Source organism: Tupaia chinensis, unplaced genomic scaffold (assembly GCF_000334495.1).
Source record: "Tupaia chinensis unplaced genomic scaffold, TupChi_1.0 Scaffold000004_1, whole genome shotgun sequence".
NCBI classification, from domain to species: Eukaryota; Metazoa; Chordata; class Mammalia; order Scandentia; family Tupaiidae; genus Tupaia; species Tupaia belangeri.
In genome coordinates this window covers 1,040,140-1,066,450 of record NW_006159432.1, presented here as the reverse complement: position 1 = coordinate 1,066,450, position 26,311 = coordinate 1,040,140, and the positions used below count along the sequence as shown (strand labels likewise).

The 26,311-nt window shown below is 37.4% G+C and overlaps 2 protein-coding genes across 7 annotated transcripts in view; both read left to right on the top strand.

Annotated features, from left to right (window-relative positions):
* KLF12 (KLF transcription factor 12) overlaps positions 1–26,311 on the top strand; it is a 514,190-nt gene that overhangs the window by 371,796 nt on the left and 116,083 nt on the right. The gene's annotated exons all lie outside the window — the stretch shown is intronic.
* Positions 24,332–24,623, top strand: LOC114008997 (40S ribosomal protein S27-like). Its single transcript, XM_027774410.1, has one exon. The coding sequence runs from the start codon at positions 24,343–24,345 to the stop codon at positions 24,550–24,552; it is 210 nt and encodes a 69-aa protein (XP_027630211.1). The 5' UTR covers positions 24,332–24,342; the 3' UTR covers positions 24,553–24,623.

Below are 26,311 nucleotides of genomic sequence, written 5' to 3'. Positions count from 1 at the left end.
TCCATGTCCACCATTGGCCACCACCCTTCTACTCCTTCTGTTGGTTCTGCTTTTTTAAGATTCTATCTACATATACCCTACAGTATTGGTCTTCTTGAATAATTTTTAATAACATAATTTTGAAAGGGGGAGAATTTTAGAGCTGCTGTTTTTGCTGACATACTTATTAATAATTCACCTAAAACTAACTTAGTTGTTGTCCATATTTTAATTTCTTTTTTCCCAAATAAGTACCTATTCTAGTCCATGCATTATATGTATTAGGCTTTGAAAATAATAAAAAATATTAAAAAGAGCATTTGTATGACATTTCAGAATTTATAGCATAAATGTATGTATACGTATATAAAATGAATAATGCATCTATGTTATGTAGACATTATGTACTTAATGTATGTGTGTGTACCCCACAATATAAATGGTATATTAGAGGAAACAGGCTATAATAGATCTAAAATGAAGTTGTAGAGTCTGAGAGATCTGGATTCAAATTCACATTCTTAATATGTGACTTCTGGCAAGTTATTTAACCACTGTCAGATAGATATGTCTTTATAGTTAAATCAGAATCCTTAAACCTATTGAGAGGGTTTGACACACATATAAAAAAAGTCACAAAGTTTGGGTACATAGAAAACTTCAGTTAATGTTAGAATTAGTATTATTATTAGTGGCAGTAATAATGTAGTTATGTAAGTTTTTAAGAACTAAGAAATACAAAGGCAGCAAGTGTTATTACCCTGATTTTACACACAAACATACTAAAGACCAGAGAACATAAATGACTTGTCTAAATCATGTAACAAATGGCAACAAGGCGAAGGTTAGGACTTCTAACTCCAAACACATCTTTTTCTAAGAGTGCCTATAGTCTGTTTCCAGTAATATTCTTGTATGTGAGCACTTATGAAAACACTTCTTTTCTCTCCTTTGTTTCAATAACTGATGGAAGTAACTTAGTCTCTCCAAAGCAAATGTTGACTTGAGCCAGGATGGGTATTGCATCCAGGGGATTGCATATTTAATGCTGCGCCACTGAGCAGCCTCATCCCTGACTCACAGTGATCAGCTGAGCTGTCCTGGTTTCACGTGAGCTACATCTTAGGTGGAAGAGTCCTTTCTCTTACCTGTTAAGTTAGACCAAATGACGACAAATTTCCAGTTTGAAATGAATAATAAGTTTTCAGACATTTCCTTTTGTATCATTATGTGGCTACTTTCCTGTATCATTAATAATGCATATAAAGTTTGTGTTATAGATTTGTGTGTATTTCTTCAGAGTCACACTTTAAAGTTTGGAACTTTCTTGACAAAAATCTAAATTACGAACTCCATTTGGGACTTATGGTGGGTAGGGAGCTGTCTTCAGAAAGTTCATGGAAGGACCAGCAGATGCCATAATGGTTTTGTTGCTGGACTCCCACGTAGTCTGGGAGTCCTGGACCTGGTAGCTTAAAACTCATGCCAGGTATGTGTGTGACCAAAGTCCTGAGAGGAGAATGGAAGAGAAGGGACTGTGGCATGGCCATCCCTCCAAGGGAGGATGATTTCTCATTTTCTGTCTCTCTAGTGAGTATATGCACCCAATAGCAGAAATCTGCCTCTAAAGAAAATAAAAAGTTCATGGAAAGTACATATCATAAAAAATCTATGCATAGATTTCAAAAAAATATTTTTGCTCCAAAGTAAACTCATACTTTAATTCTGTTTGTCCACACACTTTTTGAGGTGCCTCTACTTAACAAATAATGGTATAGTTTCTTACATATAACTACTTTTTATGATTTTATTATTATGTGCTTGTAATATGATAGTATATTTTAACGTGAAAGCATTTTAAAGCAGCCTCAAAAACAGAGCTTCGTTTTCAGCCTAACCTCTCTGACTTGGTTTGTTTACATATTTTTGAGCCATAATATTTCATGTAAGAGTGCATATGTCTGTCTTTATTACTGTTACAAAAGACATATGTGTGTCTTGGGAGATGCCAAATTCATTATTCATGTCAGTGTTTTCATTAAATGATTTGTAAAGAACACAGAGCTTTTACCTGGGAAGCCCTAGAACCCATCAATAGTTAATTAACCATCTTTTAAGACTATGTATGTGTGTGTAAACCTTGGGAAATGCTGAAATACTGTTAGATGAAGCAAAGAGAATATTGTACAGAGACTTCTTAAATATAGATATATATGTCAAAACTTAAAATAATGGGTTGTCGGAAAAGTCATGACATAGTTTTCTGTGTTTTTCTATGTAAACATACATCATGATACAGCCCAATATATTGAAGACAGTTTTATACTGAGACAAATAGATATAGAACTCCTGCTATAGAGGGACCAGCAGTTAGCGTAATGGCTATGTCACTGGACTCCCACATAGTCTACTGCGGTTCGTGTCCCAGACCCGGTGGCTTAAAACTCACACCAGGCGGGTGTGCACATGTGTCCAAGATCCTGAGAGGAGAATGGAGGAGAAGGGATTGTGGCGTGGCCATCCCTCCTGGGGGGTGATTTCTCGCTTTCTGTCTCTCTCTCTCTCTCTCTCTGTCTGACGAGCACACGTGCCCTATAGCAAAAAACCTCAAAAAAAAAGAAGAATTCCTGCTATAGAATTTTTTTTTTAAATTCTGTATATAGTTTTACCATTTGTAACTTTCAATGTGTACGGCTATGAACTTGTCTTTCTGGCCTTCTTTGGTTTCTCCTTAATTCTTTAATGCATATGATTATTTCACCATATCTTTCCTTTTTTCTTGTTTTTATTTGTCTCTTGATGCCTTTTGTTAACTTCAAAATTGTCAAAAACTAAATAAAACCAAATCCAACCCTAACATTCCAGTATAATATGATCAACAAACTCATATACTAAATAATACAGAAAGAATGAAACATACGTTTGGCATGTAAAAACTGAGATTTGAAAAAACATCTGTGGATCAGCAGATGGCATAATGGTTTCATCACTGGACTCACACATAGTCGACCGTGGTTTGAGTCGCAGATTAAGTGGCTTAAAACTCATGTCAGGCATATGTGCATGCATGCCCAAAATCCCAAGTGGAGCATGGAGGAGAAGGGATTGAGGCCTGGCCATCCACCCTTGGGGATAATTTCTCGCTTCTTGTATCTCTGTCTCCCCAGCAAGTGCACACACACCCTATAGCAAAAATCTCTCTAATAAAAGCTCTCATTAAAAAAATAAATAAAATAAAAAATAGACATCTGCCAATTTATACCCTGCACTTGCAAAACTTTTCTAAGAGTGTTAGGTTGGAGGCCAGCAGGTGTCATAGTGGTTAAGGTACTGGACTCCCTCATGGCCAACTGTAGTTCAAGTCCTGGACCTGTTGGGACTCCATGCATACCCAAAATTCCAAGAGGAGAATGGGGGAGAAAGGATTGTTGTGTAACCATTCCCCTGAGGCAGTAATTTTTCATTCTCTGTCTCTCTCTGTGTTTTCTGCAAGTACAGGCACCCCATAGCAAAAAAAAAAAAAAAAAAAAAAAAAAAAAAAAAAAAAAAAAAGAAAACTGTGTTAAAAATATGACTGCAGGAAGGGAGGTGGTAAAATCATAATTTTCTGTGTAGTAGATGGTAGCACATTTTAGAAACCCTGGGCAACTATTTCATGTTTGTCTTTCTAATTAGAGACAAAAGGAATCATAGTCAAAGGATTCAGAAGTTTACCTCTTGTTTCCTTGGCCACCTGTTTAGTGTCAGAGAAGGGAAAGGGAACTTGAGAAAGAAGCCTAATATTGAAGAAGATTGACACTAGAGAGGTGTGCCTTGTTCTACTGTGTCCTAGACCAGCCCTTCCACTGTATGGGTCTCTGAAGAGATGCTTACCGCAGCTAAACGTCTCCAACTGAGGCTTTTGGTTGTCTCCTTCCTCATTCAGGATCACTGTCTTATTTCACTTGACAGCCGTCAGAGTTTGGATTTTTAATCTGGTGCCTTACTTTATTGACATTAGCATATTCATATACACAAACCTTAATATGCTAGTACATGATTTGTTTTTTTTTCCTAAAAGTTAGTGTTATGCATTTTACTAGTTTTTTTTGTACTTTTTATTAAATCATGGATTTGAAAAATGTTTCCTTTGATTTAACCTGCCTAAATTGTTAGCCAAAAAGTATCCACACCCCGATATTCAGAATACTTTTCTTTATATAAAAAAGGATATTGTTTGGTTGCTAGAACAACCAAGACCATCTAGGTTCATATAGACTGAGGTAGTGAAGCTGATGAACTCCATGCTTGAACTATCATTTCAGCCATTTTCATTGATTATCTCAACTCCTAATTATCAGTGAATTCAGAAGAATTGGAAGAAGTGGCCACAAAGAAACCCCCAGAGGGGTTCTCCCCTTTTCTCATTGCACTTGTATAGATACTATTCAAGTCAGAAATCATGTGTTCTAAAAAGGCCAAATTTCAGCAATTCTAGAACATCTAGTTCTATTTTTTTCCCCTTGATAGTAAAATAGGGTCCTCACCCTTAACAACTTGACAGACATAATTATGAAATAAGTGTTTAGAGAGAGAGACATGAAGACACATGATTGTCCCAAAGTATTATTACTAGCTCTGATCCTAGACAAAAGCGTTGTTTTTTAAATAGGTAAGGTGTGGCTTTGTTGCCAAGTGCATCTACCCTCTTTTATTTTTCTCTCTGATTCTAAGCATTCATAACCCTCATTTTTTTTTATTTGAGTAAAATAATCAAGTTCCAACAAATTCGATGTATGAATGAATAGTAGTACTGAAACAGGACCCTCCCTAGAGGAATTTCTGTTCTATCAGGAATAGACTAAAGAATAAGGATATAGGAGCCAGCTGATGGAATAGTGGTAAAGATACTGGATCTCACAAGGCCAGCAGTGCCATTCGAATCCCGGATCCATGGCCTGAAAAACATGCTGAGTGCATATGCGTTATGTGCCCAGAATCCCTAGAGGAGAAATGGAGGAGACAAGATTGCAGTGTGACCATCCCACAGAGATGGGATTCTCACATTCTCTCCCTGAGTCTTTTTCTGGCAAGCATATTCGTCGTCTAGCAAATTAAAAAAAAAAAAAAAAGATGAATGAAGATACAGTAATTTCAATGAGGGTGATTTGGGGTGCAGTTGCTAAGGAAATGTGACTTTCCCAGAATCAGTCCTTTCAGAACAGGAGAACACGTGTTACTGTTGATCTCACTCCATATCTAAGTGGTCTACTCTCTCTGATGCTGCTGATGAGATTTCTAGAGGGGAACAAACACATTAATTAGTAGTATTAGTAACTTTGGTTTTGACTATCATTGGTGATATCTGCACCTAATAAGATAATATCCTTTTTTCTTAAGAATTATTGCATTAAATTTTTTTCATCATTATTATTTGTTTTAACTTGGTCAGAGGAAGACAGACAGAAAGAGGAAGCAAGCCACCAGGTCCAGGACTAGAACTCTGGTCAGCCATGTGGGAGTCTAGCACCTTAACCACCTTGCCACCTACCAGTCCCCATAAGATCCTTCTTAAATAGTTCATTGTTAATTACATATAACTAAGTAAATACTTTACTGTCTTCCTCCTCATTTTTATGATATGGCTTGTGTGAAATGGTCCTCTTTTTAAAGAACATTAACCTGTTAATTTTAAGAAATGAATAGCACTTTTTGACTTAAATGTTCTTTGAAACAACAGATGTGGTGCAAGTTAACCTCCAGTTGCTTTCTTCACGTATCTCTTGGTTAGTTCAAAAATCACAATTCTTTATTAGAAAATTGCATTGAATGATCAAAAAAAGTCAGAAATCTTGGAGCTTTTTTCATTTATAAAATTTTTCTTGTTCTAAATTTCTGGAATGATAACACCATCCTGTTTAATTTCCTCATATATGATTGTGTTAATTTCTTTCAAATTACAATAGAGAACAGTGCTAGAGGAGGAAAGGGAAAACAAAAGAACTATTACTGAAAGCCTGCTTTTTGGCAAATTCTATGAAAATTCCTATCACTTCCATTTAATCTGCCCCATGATACTGTTTTTATTCTATAGATAAAGAAATGAAGGCCCAGAGAGGTTTATTCTTTTCCCAGAGGTCCCACAGCAAGTAATTTGCAGAGCTCATATTCAAATTCAAGTTTGTCGGAGTGCAAACCTATATTCCTTTGTTTTGGTAGCCCCTGTTTTTATGTTGTGGTTTTTAAATCTCTGTAAAATTAACATTTTTTTGAGCTTTGAACCCCAGTAAGCATACAAGTTGTATGAAATAATTTGAGACATTCTAGTCTTTAAAGTTGTCATTATTTTAAATATAATCTGATTTGGGGAGAACTAATTCTATCATATACATTTCTCAGAAATACAAAAAAAAAAGCCTCTATAAATTACATTTTATTGAAATGTGAAGAAATAAAATCCAAACTATTACAGTGCTCTTTAAATAAACTTTACTGTTAAAGTTAGTTTATTTCAAGAAATTATTACTGGGAAAAAAATGTGGTTTTACATGTATTTTTGTATAAGCATGTATATGCTGACATTTCCAATCCCCCAAAGTGAACATCCCTTTTAGAATTGCTTTCTGTCAATCTATAAAAAGAAAAGTTGTTTGAGGCCTGAAGGGGTACTGTCATTTTATTTTGCACTCCTTGACTGAAAGACTTGAAATTGTTTGGTCATGTCTCTTCTCTGTTGATAAGAATAAACTCAACAGAGTTGGCCATGCTCCAAGAAAAAGCCAAAGAGAACACGTGTACTTGCTCTCTGAACTCTGAGTGTTAAATTATTTCCATTTTTCCTCTTAGATGCTTCCCAAAATCTTAGTATGTGAAAATATGTTTCATGTTTCTTTAGGAAGCCTAATTGATGGGTTTGGATACCTTCAAATACCCACTTCCAATCCTACTGAAGAAATACCTTTGACTCAGATCTTTAGATGAAAGTCTTGGTCTCTGAAAAGGACTGAATGTTATGCCTATTAGGGGTAATTGGGAAACATTCCCTTGAGCTAAGGGAGATAAATGCCATGAGATTACTCCTTTTATTAGAAAGTATTATTTTTATTTAACTTTATTTATTTATTTATTTTCTAGTTTGACCAGAGAGAGAGAGAGAGAGAGAGAGAGAGAAAGCCACCGGGTCTGGGTCATGAACCACAGTTGGTCATGTGGGAATCCAGAGCCCTTAAACACCATGCCACCTGCCGGCCTCAGATCACTCCTGTTTTCAAAGGAGGTCAGAGAAAGCTCTGATTTCCTTTGAATGATTTCACATGAAACTTGCAATGTATACTTGGCAATCATCAGCTCAACAGTCTTCAACGCCTTAAAAAAGTTAAAAAACAGTAATCACTTAATAACTCAGTCCCTGGATATTTAATGGCAAGATGTAGACCACGGGTCAATACACAGCTTGTTTTATCTGCTGTGGTGAGACAGTGTTAGTCCCTCTTTAAGTAAGTAAGTGTGGTGGAGTTTAGCTAATCATTTAATACTCCAATTGTTCCGAATTCCCAAATGGCTTCAGGTGTTCATTCAGCCAGTCAATGATGCCTTCTCCGAACCCTGTGTTACATTTTGGGAATATAGGATTAATGAAAGCCTCATAGTTTCTGACCATGGGAAAGTCAGTCTAGTGGGTAAAAGCATGAAGTGCTGTTGTGAGAGAACAGATTGGGGACACCCAACTCAGACCAGAACATGAAAGTGTTGGCACGTGGTGGGGGGTGCAGGAGTCCATAATGACTGGTGCATAAGTAAGTGAGGAAGAGAGGTGGGCAATGAAGCTTCTTGGAAAGCTAGGTAGGGACTTTATTGGGAAGGATGGATACTGAGAAGCTGTCAAGTCGTTTTTAAGTGGAAATGACATGATCAACTTGTGCTTTATAGGTATTGGTCTTGAGAATGCTGAGTATGGTTGTACAGATTGAGCACTGAACATCCTAAAGGGTGCCATTTAGACCACAGTGGATATAAATTGTAGGTGTTACTTAGGCGTCTGCAACCTCCAAAACTAGACACAGGTACTTGCATGTATGACATATATAATATATGAGGGATTTTTCAAAATTCATGAAAAATGCATATTATGAGTAAACAGTATATGGATTTATAAATCTTTGCAACAAAATTAATTTGTCCTTTCATTCCATTTTTCCATGAATTTTTTGAAGTTCTTGTGTATGTACGACTCTCCAATATGTTGAGCTACCCAAGAGTTCCAAAAAATGTCCTGGCCTTCCTTGCATCTCCAGAGTTAGTACATTCTTGGTGAGGCATTGTTTTGTTTTTATTTTTTGTTTGTTTGTTTGTTTGCTAAAGGGTGCATGCACTCACTCTACAGAAAGAGAAAAAGAGAGAGAGAGAAAGAGAGAAATAAGGAACTACCCCAAGGAGGGGGCTACCACAGTTCCTTCTCCTCCATTCTCCTCCTGGGGTTTTGGGCATACATGCACGTAAGTTCGGTGTGTTTTTCAAACAGCTGGGTCTAGTAATCGAACCATGAAGTTGGCCATATGGGAGCCAATTGCCCTAATCGCCATTCCACCTGGCTGGCCTGTTGATATATATATTTTTAAGTTGTTTTTTCTTCCGTGAGTGATCAGAGACTTGACAGAGAGAGAAAGAGAGAGAGAGAGAGAGACAAGTACTCCCGATAGGATTTTGAAGCTGTGAGCCTTCTCCAGGTTGAGTCAACCTTGGATCATAGGCACATGAATGCCTGGAGTATCAGGGATGTCTCTGGATGTGAACCCAGAACTTTTCCATGTGAGTCAGCCTTAAAGAATGTTGAATTGTACTGCTGCACCACTGTCCAACCCCCTGACTTATTTTTTTAAGCTATCATGCCTCATTCTATTGTGAATTTAGTACTTGTTGGTGATCACTTTAAAAATAAAAATTAAACTTTTTAAAGTCAATGTTTCTGTTTTAAGTAGCAAATTCCAAAATTATCCCATGGGTAGGATTGATGAGCCACTTTTAGTTGATAGTGGTTCTTTATTTTTCACTACTTTTAAATTATGTTTAATTTTTTTTTGTCATTTCTAAGAATTGACTTTAAAATGTAATGGTATTTCCTGAGGTCAAAAAGTATTCTGCAGTCCAATTTCAAGTATTAATTTGCCTTCAGTTGTTTGATAGACTTTTCTATATGAAATCTTCATTTAGTGTTTTTCTTATGATATGTATGTTCTTCCTATAATCACTTTGCAGATTTATGTACATCATTTCTATTTCTCATATACATATATTCTTAATGGGTGTAACTAGGGAGTGTAGGTAGTCATTTCTAATGCATTTTTTATGTGTGTTGACATAGATACTCAGCTATAATGTTGAAATATTAATAAGTTTCACTACAAGTTCCCAGAACTATTCATCACTGCTTCATTTATTAATATAGTCCATGAGAACACTCATGATAGAAAACCATACAGTGATATTCTTGAAATTAACCCAATTCACCAGGATACAAGCTTTTCTATTCCAGTCAGATTCTCTAGATACTCTTTATTCTTATTATTCGAGTTATAGCCATTGTACCATAATTTTCCCTTAATTTATGTCACGTTCCCACACATTTGAATCTCACTGAGTACATTTACTTATGTGTACCAAATGAAAGTAAAAAATTGAAGAATGTATTTTCAGAGAGAGTCTGTGCTATGTAGAAAAATCAGATATAAACAGAAAAAGATAGTTAGATAAGAGTACTTCCTTACCAGGTTGACATTGTACATGGCCATCTGCAATACATTTTGTCACTTGTTTTCTCTAGCACATGGCCAAGGATCATTGGCCATTTAAAATCTAATACATCATATGTCATAGCTTCTAAAAATTCAATCCCAAATCATATGCAGTCAGTATAGTCAAAAATGCCAACAAATTTTGAGCCTATTCCTGATTAGTCTTCTGCAAAGTTACGAGTGTAGGGGAAAGAATTTCAAATTTTAGCTTCTCGAATAAAATAAAATCCTCCCAAAGTTTAGTTTTAAAACTATCTGGTATATCATTGGTGTACTTTTATTCCTTCTTGTCAAACAGGATATCTAATATATAGAAACTGACACTTTACCTTAATGCTTTAAAAATAATTAAAAATTCTTAGCTAAAATGATCTTTATCAACCTAACTTTTAAACTAAGTCAAAAAATATTTGTAAACAAAAGTCTGGTTCTTTGTTAATAGTTTAAGCACGATGATATGTACCACCCATAGAGATGACATCACGAATGATGACTGGGGCCAGCCAATGGCATGGTAGTTAAGACAACTGGATCCCATGTGACCAAACACCCACTTGTAGTCTTGGACACGGAGACTTGAGGAGCATGCTGGGCACATATGCATGCAACCCAAAATCTCCAAAGGAGAAATTGAAGAGAAAGAATTATAGCATGGCCACCCCCCACAGAAGTTCTTTCTCATTTTCCTTCTTTCTCTTTCTCTGGTGAATGCCTGCACCTTCTGGGAAAATTAGAAAAAGAAAGCACATGTGTGAGACAGTAAGCTCGCTAATGTACCCATATTTAAAAAAAAAAAAAAAAAACTCTTTAAAAAATGTCTATAAATGTACTTATTCATTTTACTTTGCCCAAGAGCACTTGCACTTGCCAGAGAGAGCAGAAGCATGCCCCCATCCATAGGATGTGATCATATCGCAGTCCCTTCTCCATTTTTCCACCTCATCTGGATTTGGGGCATGCAGGGGCATGTGTCTGGTGTGTTTTGTGCCATGGTGGGGAGTTCGAGCACATGGTTGGCCATGTGCGATCCAGCGCCTTTATCTACATGGTCCTGGGGCTGGCCCAAAGAAAGACCATTTATATAAACAATTCAAATGAATGAATTTACCAAGTTTTCTAGTCTAATTATCTGAGTCTTAACAAATTTTAGTCTTGTTCTCTTATAAAATCTGTAGATGGTTCTATCCATTGTCATAAATTCTTTTCCCTAGATTCACTTAACATACTTTACTAAAGCAGTAATAGCACATACATTTGTTGTGTCTTGATTTCATATTGTAAATCCTTATCTGTACGGTTTATATTTATCAGAAATGCTGCTTTGTTTTGCCAAGTACAATAGAGTGTTTTTTCTAAAATAGAGAGCTTCACAAGAGGCTTATTCTACCTGAATAAACAAAATCAGAAATGTAGTTGTGTTTAGTCTTTAACCTCAAGTTGACATTGATTAAACTCTTATGTATACAGAATAACAAAAAACAACAGCAGCTATTCCCCCCCACACACAATTGCTAGAATTATAACAGCTGTGGACTACCATAGTGAAAATAAATAAATAAGTAAAATAAAATACAAAATTTAAACTAAAGGAATTGAAAATAAAATCTTTGGGTTAAAATTTTTTGACCATTTAACAGAAGGTGTTTTGGAAAAATTTGAATCCATCATTTTATTTTGTATCTGTAGGCACTATTACAAGTGAGGGAAACATAAAAATGTTTCTTCTGATGCAAATATAGAACTAATTTTAATTGAATATCTAGATAAACCTTTCTTTGGCAATAGGGGTCGTGCATTTACCAGAGAAAGACAGAAGGAATGTGAAAAATGAGCCTTCAAGGGTGATGCCCATGCTGTAATCCCTTCTTAAACTCCATTTTTCTTTCAGGATTTTGAGCCAGCACACACACATGCCCGGTGTAATCCTCAAGCCGCAGGTTCAGAACTTGAGCCACAGTTGGCTATGTGGGTATTCAGTGCTTTAACCACCACTCCACCTGCTGTCCCCAGAAAACCCTTTCTTAATGGGTAGAATGAAAATGCAGGCCAGCACTGGTGCTGGTGGTCAAAGTGCTTGTAATTCATATGGCCAAATCCATGGTTCCAGTCCCAGACTCAGTGGCTTAAAAAACATGCTTATTGGGAACCAGCAGTTAGCGTAATGGCTATGTTGCTGGACTCCCACGTAGTTGACCGCAGTTCGCGTCCCAGATGCGGTGGCTTAAAACTCACGCCGGGCTCGTGTGCGTGCGTGCCCAAGATCCCGAGAGGAGAATGGAGGAGAAGGGATTGCGGTGTGACCATCCCTCCTGGGGGATGATTTCTCGCTTTCTGTCTCTCTGTCTCCCTCTGTCTGTCTGGCGAGCGCATGCGCCTTATAGCGAAAAACCTCTCAAAAAAAAAAAAAAATGCTTATTAGCACATGTGCCTGCATGCCAAAAATCCCAAAAAAGAGAAATGGAGGAGAAGGGATTGTGGTATGACCACCCCCCCATGGGGGTTACTTTTTTACTTTCTTTCTCTCACTCTTTCTTTTTGTCTGTGTTTCCCTGGCAAGTACATGTGTCCTCTTGCAAAATGGAAAGAAAAAAAAAAAGTAAAAGAAAATGCAATAAAATTAATTAGATAAATGCTTACAATGGAAGTGGCAGGATACAAAATCAACCTACAAAAATTTAGAGCATTTCTGTACACCAATAATAAACAGACTGACATAGAATGGAAGAAAATCCTTTTTACAATAGCCACAAAAAAGTATAAGATACCTCAGAATAAATCTAACCAAAGAACTCAAAGACCTCTACAAGTAAAAGTATGAAAAACTAAAAAAAAAGAAATATAAAATGACACCAGAAAGTGGAAAGACATCCCATGTTCCTGGATGGGAAAAATTAATATAATCAAAATGTCAGTTGTACCCAAATTAGTCTACAGATGTAATGCAATTCCAGTCATTGTTATGAGAGATATTCATCACAGATTTAGATGAAAAAAAATCATAGAATTATCTGGATTCATAAAAGACTTTGTATTGCCAAAGCAATACTGTGCAAAAAGAGGGGATCAGGAGGCATCTCACTACCTCGCCCCAAAATATATTACAAAGCTGTGATAATCAAAACAGCATGAAATTGGTGCAAAAACAGGAATGTAGACCAATGGAAAAGAATAGAGCCCCCAGAAATAAAGCCCAAAACATACAGCCAGCTGATTTTTGACAAAGGGCACCAGATAATCCAGTGTGGAAAAGAATATCTCTTCAGCAAACTGTGCTAGAAAAACTGGATATTCACCTGCAGAAAAATTAAACTAGACCCCTATCTCTCACCATTCACAAAAATTAACTCAAAATGGATTGGAAATCTCAAACCATAAAACTACTAGTGGAAAACACAGGGGAAATTCTTAGAGACATTGGAGCAGGCAAAGACTTCTTAAATAAGACCCCAAAAACCCAGGCAATAATCCCCAAAATAGACAAGTGGGATTACTTCAGGTTAAGCTTCTGCACAGCAAAACAAACTGTAATTAGAGTGCAGAGACAACCCTCAGAATGGGAGAATATATTTACAAATGCACCCTTGGGTAAGGAACTGATAACCAAAATATACAGGAAATTCAAGCAGCTTATCCAGAAAAAAATAATCAGTCTATTTCAAAGATGGGCAAGGGAGCTGAACAGACAACTCTCCAAGGAAGACATAAGAACAGCCAAAAACCATATGAAAAAAATGTTCAACATCCCTTATCATAATAGAGGTGCAAATCAAAACCACAATGGGATACCATTTAACCCCAGTCAGAATGGCTAAAATTAAATAAAACCCAAAAATGATAAGTGCTTGCAAGACTGGTGAAAAGGGAATTCTCTCTCACTTTTGGTGAGAATGCTAACTACTATAGCCACTGTGGATGACAGTATGGAGGTTCGTCAAAGACCTACAGATATAACTCCCAGAAGACCTGCAGATAGAACTACCACATGATCCAGCAATTCCACTCCTGGGTATCTACAGGACAAGAATGCAGTCAGTCAGAAAAATATTTGCACATCTATGATTATTGCAGCATTATTCACAATTGCTAAAACATAGCATCAACCCAGATGTCCAAGAACAGATAAGTGAATTGAAAAAGTATAGCATATACATACTATGAAATACTACTCAGCCATTATAAAGAATTGAGACCCTGGTATTTGATAGAAAGTGGACAAATATGGAAGATTTATTATTAAGTAAAGCAAGCAAGACTGTGAAAGAGAAGCTTTGTATGTCACCACTTAACATAGACTGAATGTCAGTGACCAGCAGGTGGTGTGGTGGTTAAGGCACTGGACACTCCCACATGGCCGACCAGTGTTCAAGTCCTGAATCTGGTGGCTTACTTTCTCACTTCCTTTCTTTCTCACTGTTACCCTCTGTCTCTCTCCCTTGTCAAACTAAAAAATAAATGAATGAATAAATAAAATAAAATAAATAATTATTTAAAAAAACATATACTGAATGTCTGCACTCTATGGCAGAAACTGAAATATTGAAAGGCATAAAAGCATGCACAACAAATGTCTTCACCAGAGACATTTCAGGAACAGGGTGGAAAATGGCGGTTGAGAGAGGGAATCGGAGGAAAAAGTAATTCAGCAGACAAAAAAAATGGAAAATTATCTAATAATGACAATGTGTATAATATTTTTTAACTGAAATAACAGGTTATTCATGCTCAGAAAATTCATTTTCAATGTTGTAAAGATACGCAGGGGCTTAATGTAAAAATGAGAAAAAAGAATAAAGTAAAATAAGTAAAGAAAAAAAGGAAAGAAAAATTGACTTTTTTTCACTCAACAAATTAAACTATCCTCTTATAATCTTGTGTTGCACAGATTATATTCTGGGGTTAAAATATTAATTTTTCACTACCATTTTTATGAGGTTTATTATCCAAGTAAAGTCAGTAACCTGTAGAGGTTTTATAATGGGAGACTATCCAACAGAACTGGAGATTATTCAACAAAATACCCCAAAATATTTATTGAACTAAAAGTGTGTAATCCCTTTATGAATGTAAATCTGCATGACTTTTAAAAAATACATTTCTCTAGTAAGGGCTTTAGCTTTGGCTTTTTAGTCCTGTATTTCTATCAAAGCTTCCAGGCTGCCAGCTTCTTTTAAACAAATACAGGATTTTCATAAAACTTGTCACATATGACTTTAAAAGATAAAGATTTAATGCTAGTGTTTTTACAGAAATCATTTGGTGAAGTCTTAGTCATAAAAATGAGCAAGGGTTTGGTCACATGCCAAGAAAAAAAATCAGGAAGGCTATATCGGAAGTTATTGAAGTAGTTCAGAGGCCTGAGCCAGGACTCTGATGGTAGCTTTTGAACAAGTATCAATAACAACAATCCTAAGTGTTGTGTTAAAAATATAATGCTTTATAATTATCAATTTATTTTTACTTAAGTGTCTCACAGTGTTCCTTAATATACCCATGAATGGATTCTTATTTTACAGATGAGAAAACACTCAGGAAATGAAAGTGACTTAGCTGATGTCAAATAACTAATAAGGGGTGATGAGACGATATCAAATCAAATATTCTTTCCACTACATGTTACAGTGTTCTTCAAGCTTTTTATCTTGAGAAATTTGTGATTCATATTTTAAAGGAAGAGTCGATGGTTTTGGTGAAGACTAGCCTCTAAATAATAAGATGAAGGAGGAATGGTCATGTCTTTGAAATGAATAACATATTTTAGTGGTAGTAGGGGAAGGAAATTGATATAATGAAACATCTCAATGGAGCTCCCCAGTTGGCTTCTGGAGATTAGAACTAGAACTAGAACTAGAACTGATCAGGAAGGATTGGAAATACTGAAGGGAGTCAGTGGCTTAACACTTGATTATTGAGGGACCAGCAGTTGGTGTAATGGCTATGTTGCTGGACACCCATGTAGTCGACCGTGGTTCGAGTACCAGACCTGGTGGCTTAAACTCATGCAGGGCACATGTGCGTGCGTGCCCAAGATCTCGAGAGAAGAATGGAGGAGAAGGGATTGTGGCGCATGACCATCCCCTCTGGGGGGTGATTTCTCGCTTTCTGTCTCTCTGTCTCTCTCTTTCTGGTGAGCACACGCTCCCTATAGCAAAAACCTCTCCCCTCCCAAAAAAAAGACAAAGTGATTATTGAGGGTTTTATTAATTTCTTTCATTTTTAAATTTATTTATTTTATTCGTGATAGCACATACACATAAGAGAGAGGATGAGGAAGTACTTTTGTTGGGAAGTTGCCACTCTGTGATCCACTTCTCTCAGCCCCCCCAAGTTCATCAGCATCTTGGGCACCCATGCACCTGGTACGTTTCAGGTTCCCTGGGCCAAGGATCCAAATTCCATTTTGGACCACGTGACTTTCAGCACTGCACTTCAGTACGCTACTGACTGCACCACTGAGGAGGCTGGGCTTTGTTCTTATTTTTGAAGTATTACATAATAATAAAAATACTCTTATTTTAAGGGTTCAGTTTAAAGAGTTTAACAATTGTGCCAGTTCCACAATCTAGGAACATTTTCATCACCCTGGTTGCCTTATTCACCTTTCCAGTAAATGCCCTGCCTGCTCTCAACCCCAGAGAGCCAATTTCTGACATCTGCTACACCAGTTGTTTCTAAATCTTCATTAATAGACTTACGAAAGACGTATCCTTGATACGTCTTTCATTGAATGTAATGTTTTCGAGATCATTACATATTGCTGCATATTATTGCATTATATATTACTGCAGTAAATCATGCTCATTGTGGCTGTAACATGATTTGCTTATCCACTCCATTCCTGATGAACATTTGGATTGCTTTTAGTTTGGGACTGCTATGTTAAGACTGTATGAATGTTTTCATGTAACTCTTCTGTGAACATATGTTTTCATTTCTCTTAGATAAATACTGACTGAGAGTAATTGCTGGGTCAAAGGTAGATGTGTTTCTATCTTTATAAGAAATCGAGCAGTTGGGACCAGCAGGTAGCCTGGTGGTTAAAAGTGCTGGATTTCCACATGGCCAACCACAGTTCAAGTCTTGGACCTGGCGACTTGCTTTCTTACTTTCCCTTTCTTTCTCTGTCTCTCTCATTTTGTCCCTTTCTGGTCAAATTTAAATAAATAAATAAAATGATTGTTAAAAGAAATGAAATCAAGTAGTTGTATCTTTTTACATAGGCTCCTCATCCCAGCAGTGTACAGGAGTTACATTTCCTTCATATCTTCAACTACCTTGGGCATTGATAGTCCTTTTTTTTTTTTTTTAAGAACTTCTTGTGATTATTTTTGTGATTATTTTATTCATCATTATTATTATTTTTTTTTTATTTGACCAGAGAGAGACAGAAAGTTTGAGAGAGAGGAAATGTGAGAAAGCAAGCCACCAGGTCTGGGACTCAAGCCATGGTCAGCCATGTGGGAATCCATCACACCAGCCACCATGCTGCCTGCCAGTCCCAGATCTTCTAGTGATTATTTAAGTCTTAAGACTGTTACATTCAAAGGAACAGAATACCAAGGACCCAGTTTTGGACTAAGCTCTGCCATGAGGATGCAGATGAAGGGAAAGATTTCATCAGAGGGCTAAGGGAGGCTTCCAGAAGGACCAGGAAAATTGGTCCTATTTATTTGAGATTCAGGGAGAATTAGAAATGAGAGGCATTCAGCATCTCAGTAGGAGGTAATCATGAGTGCTAATTGACTAAGAATGTAAGATTTGAGGAAGCAAATGCAGAAATGGAGCTGTAGAGAGATGAGAAAAACAAGAATGACAGACTAGTGATGGTCATTTCTATAGGCTGGAGATATACCTAGAGAAAGAGAAAGTTTGAGACAATTCTTCAAATAATTGTGTTTGAAAAATGTTTTAATTACATGTATTTGTCTATATGTGTAAAGCAAATTTTGTTATCTGATTTTATTTGGACAAATGCATTATCTAAATAAAGGCAGCAATTATAAAATAGTATGTATCTAAAATAGACTTTTTAAAGCCCAAATTTATGCTAGAGTGAGGGTTTTTTTTAAGAATTATTTAATTTCCTTCTTTCTTTCTTCCTTTCTTTCTTTCTGTCTGTCTGTCTTTCTTTCTTTCTTTCCTCCCTCCCTTCCTCCCTTCCTCCCCTCCTCCCTTGCCTTGCCTTGCCTTTATCCTTTCCCCTTTCCCCTTTCCCCTTTCCCCTTTCCCCTCTCCTCTCCTCTCCTCTCCTCTCCTCTCCTCTCCTCTCCTTTCCTTTCCTTCCTTTCTTTCTTTCCTTTTTTAATTTGACCAGAGAGAGAAAGAGAAAGTGAGAAAGTAAGCCACCAGATCTGAGACTCAAACTGGTCAGCCACATGGGAGTGTGCAGCACCCTAACCAACACGCCACCTGCTGGTCCCCCAAAGCCAGTTTTATGTCCTCCTTTCTGTTTAATTTTTATCCTAGGTCCAACAGCTTTGTTGACTTAGGCACATGAATTTGGCAATTCCCCTTCCTTACTTTGATCTTTGAACTTCAAACATGAATAAATATTTGTAAGCTATAAGCCTAAAGCATAGGTTGAATCCAGTTCACTCTGATGAGAAAATAAGCTTTTCTTTTTGCAATAGCCCATTTATTTGCTCTCTCAGCAAGATTTTATAGCTTCTAACCTTCTCATATCTTACCATTTGAAGAAAAAGGGTCTCTTAAGTAACTTCCAGATCCCTGTGCTTGTAAAGCACCCAGATACTACATAAGTAACTTGTTTATACTGAACAGAACTAAGATCGTAAAATCAAAATTGTAGATAAACAGATTCTTCCAGAGATTCCTACCATATCACATTGAGTGAATGCACCGTTGTACATAATGACATGAGAAATCAACAGGGATTACTTGATTCTTCTCTTTCATTCATTTAGTGCTTATTAAGATTTTACCATATGTGAGCTGCCATGCTAGGATTGTGGAGGAGATATGTAGAGAATGCCATCTTTAACATGCTAGGAATTAGTACATTTTTTTTCTTTACCAGAATAACTTGGACATTTGTATTCAAAGACACTTTCCAATGAATCAGAGTTTTTTCATGCATCATGTAATAGTCTTTTCTGCTATCTTTCACAGAGGAAGCTCACATGTATTGAGCATCTAGAATCAAAAGTCTGCATGAATCAGGCGAAATCACCTTTATCACAGGGAAAAGCAGATTCAAGATTGACCCATGTGTCTTCCCAATTTTGACTTAATAATAATTGTAATTGCAACTTTCTTTTTAACAACTCTGTTGCTTTTAAGTTCTAGACTTTGTTGATTTTGCCACCGTCATGATGAAATAGAGAAGAATAGTTATTCCCTGGCTGTGCCTGTGAGGCAGGGGGTACAAAGAGGCACATTTACCAATTGCTGCTGGGTTTTTGTTTTAAGGTTTTTCTGCCACAAGAGACAGAGGAAGAGAGAAAGTGAGACATCAGTCCCACCAGGAGGATGTCCATGCCGCAGTCCCATCTCCACTTTCCTAAGCCTGGGGTCAGACATCCCATGCACAGAGTATGTAACAATCTAGTCAGTTCATTAATGTAATCATTTTTAATTTTCTGGGCTAGTTAAAAAGACAATCAACAAGCATAGGGACAAGTTAATCTAAACATTCTTTCATGATCCTTGCATTCTACTGAAAATACCCTTAAAAGAAAGAAAATGTGGGGAACCAGCAGTTAGCGTAATGGCTATGTCGCTGGACTTCCACGTAGTCGACCACGGTTCACGTCCTGGACCCGGTGGCTTAAAACTCACGCCGGGCATGTATGCGTGCGTGCCCAAGATCCTGAGAGGAGAATGGAGGAGAAGGGATTGCGGCATGACCTTCCCCCCTGGGGGGTGATTTCTCACTTTCTGTCTCTATATCTCTCTCTGTCTGTCCGGCGAGCGCATGCGCCCTATAGCAAAAATCTCTCAAAAAAAAGAAAAAAAAAAAAAGAAAATGTGGAGCCAGCAGTGCTGTGGTGGTTAAGGTGACTAGATCCCACATGGTCGACAGTGCAGTTCTAGTCCTAGACCCAGCGGCTTGAAAAGCATACAGAGTGCATGTGTCTCTTTATTCAAAACCAGCAGCTTGACAAACATTGCAGGGCTCCTGAGTCTCTCTATCCAGAATTCCCCAAAAAGGGGAGAAATGGAGGAGAAGGGATTATGGCATGGTCATCCACCATGGAGATATTTTTCACTTTCCCTTTTTCTGTCACTGATGAGTGCATATGCCCTTTGGCAAGTTAAAAACATAAAAGAAAGTAAGAGATGAAAGGAAGGAAGGAAGGAATCGAAGGTGATATAGAGGATAGAATGGCCTACTGTCTACTAAGAAGAATTAAAGTTTTTGTAATTAATTTATCAGGAGAAAGGGAACTTAGCCATATTTTCAAAGTTGTTTTTAGAATATTATCAGATAACAGGCAGGGATGAACTGTGTTTCAACAGGAATATATATGTAAGGAGAGAGGACTTGACATATAAATGTTGGATATTTTCTTTACTAAATGTATTCATAGGTGTGTATGCTCATTTTTTAAAAGAATTATTTCTTTAATTTTATTTACTATTGTTGTTATTTTTTTATTTGCTATAGGGCATGCATGCTCACCAGAGAGATATGGGTTGAGTAGAGGAGTGAGAAAACAAGCTGCCAGGTCTGGGATTTGAACTGCAGTTGGTCACATGGAGTCCAGCACCCCAACCACATCACCTGCTGTTCCCTATTTTTTTTTTTAAGTTTATTTCTTTCTTCCATGACCGAGAGAGAGACATCACCTTAAACGGGGTCTTGATGCCATGATCATGGGCTATACATGTCCTGTGTACTCAGGGAGGTCTCCAGACGCAAAATGAAACCTCTCCATGTGAGTCAGTCTCTCAACTAGTTGTGTTTCACTCCCTGTTGTGCCGCCACCTGGTCCTTTGTTTGAATTTTTAAAAAGGCTATTCCAATATGTGATTGCTGTGGTTTGAATGTCCCCACCAAAACTCATATTGAAATTGCAGGAAGTGCCGTTGGGACTATATTGAGGTGGGACCTTTAAAGATGTTGAGATCTCAGCACTCATGAATGGATTAAGGCCATTATTATGGGAGTAGGTTAGTTATCAGTGGACTTCTGCCCCTTTCTCTACTTTGACCTTTCACTTGCTCATCAGCCTTCTGAGGTGGGATAATGTAACAGGAGGGCCCTCACCAGATGCCAGCACCATGCTCTTGGATGTCTCAGCCTCCACCACCATGAGCCATCTACACTTCTATTGATTGTATGTGGCCCAGTTTGTGGTATTCTGTTATAACTCAAAGACAGACTGAGGCATTGGTGAAGGATCTCTACAGTGGCTCATGAGGTGCTTCTGCTCTATCTCTGCCAGATGGGGGATCTGGACCAAATCACCTCACTTCAGTGGCCCTTCCTCTTTTTCCAACCAGAACAACAAATTTGAGCTAAATTATCTCTCAGGTCCTAAGAAAGTTTGTTATCTAACGCGTCATCAATCAATGTACTTGAAAGACTGGAACCTTCTTCAGTAGATAGAACTTCTCATTAACAATCGAGTGTCTTTTCCTATTTAATTGTGCAATTTGAGGTTTGTGTTTCCACTCAACTCCTGTGACGCATGGGGACCGTGTCTGGGATGATAGCATCACATGAAGTAGGGGCGTCTGTGTGTATATAAATACACTGTGATTTAGCACAGTGTGCTTTGCATTTACGTATTGTTTTTGAATAATCAATTACTTCTATTTAAATAATCGAGTAAGAGTTGGAGTTCATAGTTTCATAATAAAACAATTAAATAAGATTTACTAAAATGATAATAGATGATTTATCAGAGATGCAATACAAAGAATCAAGAAGTTTACTTGTGAACAATATTAATCTTCAAAACAACCATTGTTAAGGAAGAGAGTCTTGATCCAGGAAATTCATTTATAGTTCCAAACTTATTAACTGTTGTAGACTAACAAAGGAGATTGTTGGCTATAAACAAGCTCTTAGAATGAGGAGATGAGCATTTGGTTTCAGAAAAAGGGTTTCAAAGATGCTTTTCAAAATGATACCATAGAGACCTAAGATTTGGGACTCTGATGTCATAGAATCCCAAAGTGTTTAGGGTTCATTTTAGTACATTATTTTTAAAATGTCAATTATATCAATAAGTGAATTTATCAACATTGATACAAACATAGAGCTTACAAATGTATTAATTTTTATTATCAGGTTATTTCATTTGAGGGCAGATGGCAAAAGAGATCTACCGTCTCTGTTCACATGTTTAAAATTCCCATGAATGCTATTCTTGAGGTGGTGAATGCAAGAACTTGATTATAGTGTCTGAAATGTGGTAAATCCACAATAAATGTTAGTTGTGGCAGCCTCCTGTTATCACTCTTTTCATTATATACCATTGGTTAGAAAGGTTGTCACTTTATACTAGTTCTTTCCAAATTCATGCCTGCAGATGTCCACTCACATAAAGTTGCACGGTGGAATACGTTGCTAGAGCACGCATGTGCCAGACTCAATTAAATGTCAGGCAGAGTTAGGCACATGTGTTCAGCATGTGCCCTCACTGCAGCCTAGCGTCCCTCAGACAATGACAAGTGAAGGTTTAGCATGTGTGGCCATGACAATGTATAAGAAATAATTTAGTCCTCATTTTTTAATGTTTCTGATAATAATAGATAATATACACTTGTTAGAAACATGTATTAATTAAGTTTCTGTGTCTTTGAAATGTCTTTGAAACAGAAATTTCCATTACTCTTTTCCAAACTTCTGGGTCATCATTTTATTATTAAAATATGACATTTACATTGTTCAGTGTAAGTATTATAAGTGTATAGTTCAATGCCCTTTTTCCTTTTTTAATATACCCATGAAACCTTCATATAGATCAAGATAGAGAATATTTTGAACACTGGTTCCTTTATACCCTCCCACCCAGTAAAAATCTAGATTGTTTTAATACTCAGCTTCTCTATCCAGAGATAATCTGACTATTCTAATGGAAGAGGGTTTTGACATTGCTGTTAAATATTTTTACTAGTTTTGTTTTGTTTTGTTTTCTTTTTAAGTTTTTGCCATAGGGCATATGTGCTCACTAGAGAGAGACAGAGAGAGAGAGGGAATGTGAGAACTTGCCCCTCAGAAGGGATGACCATGCTTCAATTCCTTTTCCTCCTTTCCTCTCTCTGGATTTTGTACACATGCCTGGCGTGATTTTCAAGTCACCAGGTTTGGGACTCGAATTGCAGTTAGCCATGTGTGAATCCAGCACCTTAGCCACCACACCACCTGCTGGCCCTCATTCTATTTATAACTGTGAATTTCATTGGTTCCAGATTCTTTTATATTCTCTAAATGAAACAAAATGTAAGATAAATTGCTGCTCCCAATATAACAAAAACTGTCAGATTTTAATATTTATCAAAATACATCATTTTTGGGGGCCAGCAGGTGGCATGGTAGTTAAGGGCACTGGATTTCCACATGGCCAACTGCCCTTCGAGTCCCAGACCTGATGGCTTGCTTTCTCACTTTCTCTCTCTCTCTTTCTCTCTCTCATCCCTCTGAATTAATGAATGAATAAATAAAGTTAAAACAAAAAAAGCATCACTTTCTAATTTCTCCTTAATGAGAATTTTCACTCATTAAACAATTTTATTTTAACTAAATATGGGTTTTATCTTTTTTTATCCTTTGGGATTCTGTGTACATTTTCATTGTAAAAAAAAAAAAAATCCCACTCCAGCAGGTGGCATGGTGGTTAAGGTACTGGACTCCCACATGGCTGACTACAGTTTGTGTCCTGGATGTGGCATCTTGTTCTCTCTCTCTCTCTCTCTCTGTCTCTGGTAGGTGCACATATCCTATCCAAAATTAGATAATTATAAATAAAATATAATAAATAATTCTTATAAAAAAAAAAACTTCCCCTTCCAGAATAAGTGGTTTTCAACTAAGGTGTGGGAACACATTGATGACTTAAGGCTCACTGGCATGTTGGAAATGACCGGAGGCCAGAGTGGAGTTGCAGCTAACATGCGGAAGGCATCACTGATTGTGCTGACTGTGCCATGGCCATAGTGAGTGACCCTCATAACCTGGGTTTATGCCTGTTGGCTTGTGTCCATATATATCTGTGTATGTGAATGGGAGAATTTCCAAGTCAGTGAACATTGGACAAAAAGCCATTAGAAACAGCCAGTTTCAGTCAGTGATGCTTAAGGTGCTGGACACTCCCACATGGCTGTCCATGGTTTGAATCTCAGACCTGGTAGCTTTCGCTCTCTCTCTCTGTCTCTCTCTGTCTCTCTCTATTCAAATTAAAATAAATGAATGAATAAATAAATAAATTAAATAAATAATTCTTAAAAAAAAAATAGAGGCACCAGCAGGTGGCATGGTGGTTATGGTGCTGGACACTCCCACGTGGCTGACCACAGTTCAGGTCCTGGACCCGATGGCTTGCTTTCTCACTTTCTCTCTCTCTCTCTGATCAAATTAAAATAAATGAATGAGCTTTTCTGGCGGTGACGACCTCCCCATGAGAATATGCCTCTCGCAAAGGACCTCCTTCATCCCTCTCCAGAGGAGGAGAAGAGGAAACACAAGAAGCGCCTGGTGCAGAGCCCAAATTCCTACTTCCTGGATGTGAAGTGCCCAGGATACTATAAAATCACCACCATCTTTAGCCATATACAAATGGCAGTTTTGTGCGTTGGCTGCTCCACTGTCCTCTGCCAGCCTACAGGAGGAAAATGAGGCTTACAGAAGGATGTTCCTTCAGGAGGACGCAGCACTAAAAGCATCCTGACTTAAGATGAGTGGGAAGCCATCCCAATAAACATATTTTGTATTTAAAAAATGTTAATAAAATAAAATGAAAAGATAAAAAGATGAATGAATACATAAAATTAAATAAATAATTATTTTTTAGAAAATATAGAAAGTACATGGGCCAGCAGGTACCATGGTTATTACAGTGCTGGATTCCACATGGCCAATTCCATGGTTCCAGTCCCAGACCTGATGACTTGAAAAACACGCTAGGCATGTGTCTATGCATATCTAGAATCCTGAGAGAAGATTTGAGGGGTTCTAGCATACTATCCCCCCAAGGGGTGATTTCTCATTTTCCATCTCTCTGTCTCTTGCTATCTCTCCAGCATGCACAGGCCCTATGGCAAAAATATATCTATATCTATATAAATATATAGAGAGACAGAGATCTATATATGCACATACAGATACATATATAAATAAAGAAAATAAACTAAAGTTCTGACAGATGTATTTGCCAGAGCAGATCACTTTACAGGTTTTTTTCCCCTCAAGTTTTTGTTTGTTTTTGCCATAGGATGCATATGCTTGCCAGAGAGATACAGAGAGAGGGGAAAATGAGATATCACCCCCTTGGGGGATGGCCACACCACAATCCCTTCTTCTCTATTCTCCTCCTAGGATTTTGGGAATGTACACATCCATGCCTGGCGTGATTTTCAAGCCACCAGATCTGCAACATGAACCACAGTCAGCCATGTGGGAGTCAGCACCTTATTAACCACCAGGCTACCTACTGTTCTCTGCTGTGGGTTTTGACTTATATTTGAAAACTTGTAAGTTATATTAAAAATAGTTTTAATGTTTTGAGTAGTATTTTGATGAAAATGGCTATAGATCATGAAAAATTCAAACAGTCAATTAAATTCCATACATTTTGTTTATAATACAGAATTTGAAAGATAGATATTATTACATAAATGATGAATTGGAAAGAGGGGAAAGAAATATTATGTGCTAGACAGTGATGTACCAAGCACCCACATCCCTCATCTCTTCTCATCTTTATAGCTGTGTAAAGTAGGTACTAGTATTCTCACTTAGAGGTGAGGAACTGAAATTTAAAGAAGTCCTGGAAACTTGCACAAGATCAGAGGTAAAATGTGTTTTGGAACTAGAGTCTAAACCTAGGCCTGTCTTTGAAATGTTTCTCCTTTCTATTACACTGGGGAAGGACCCAGAAGTTCTGGGTCTCTACATGGTGAGAACCTTTGTCCAGGGCTCAGACTAGGTCATGTATTGTCTTTTCCTCAATCTCTGAGGTGGCCATGGGCCAGATGAACTCCAGAATACTTTCCAGCTTCCAATTCTGTCAGGGTATTGAAGAAAGAATATGCTTAGAACTGGTGTTCATTGGTCTGAGAAGCACCTTTGTGATACCCAACAAGTCTTAGAAGTCCTCAGGGTGCTCATTGAGAGAATGCATGTGTAGTAATTAACGCCTCTGTCCCTGCTGCAGGACTCTGTGAGGAACAGATAGTATGTGAGAAGGTATAAGTGACTATAATGTAGAATCACGTTGAGTTTCACCATGAGCCAGCAATGCTAGCTCATTTCAGCACCAACAATGAAAGACATTGGTAGAAAAACAACAGCGAAAGACCTTTTATTTATAGTGTATGGTGTGTGAGCCCATGGCGTGTTGGGCCAGATGGTGGCACAGTGGTAGTGTAACTGGACC

Bases quoted from the DNA above. Each gene is read 5' to 3' on its own strand.
- LOC114008997 (XM_027774410.1), top strand. From the start codon at position 24,343: ATGCCTCTCGCAAAGGACCTCCTTCATCCCTCTCCAGAGGAGGAGAAG.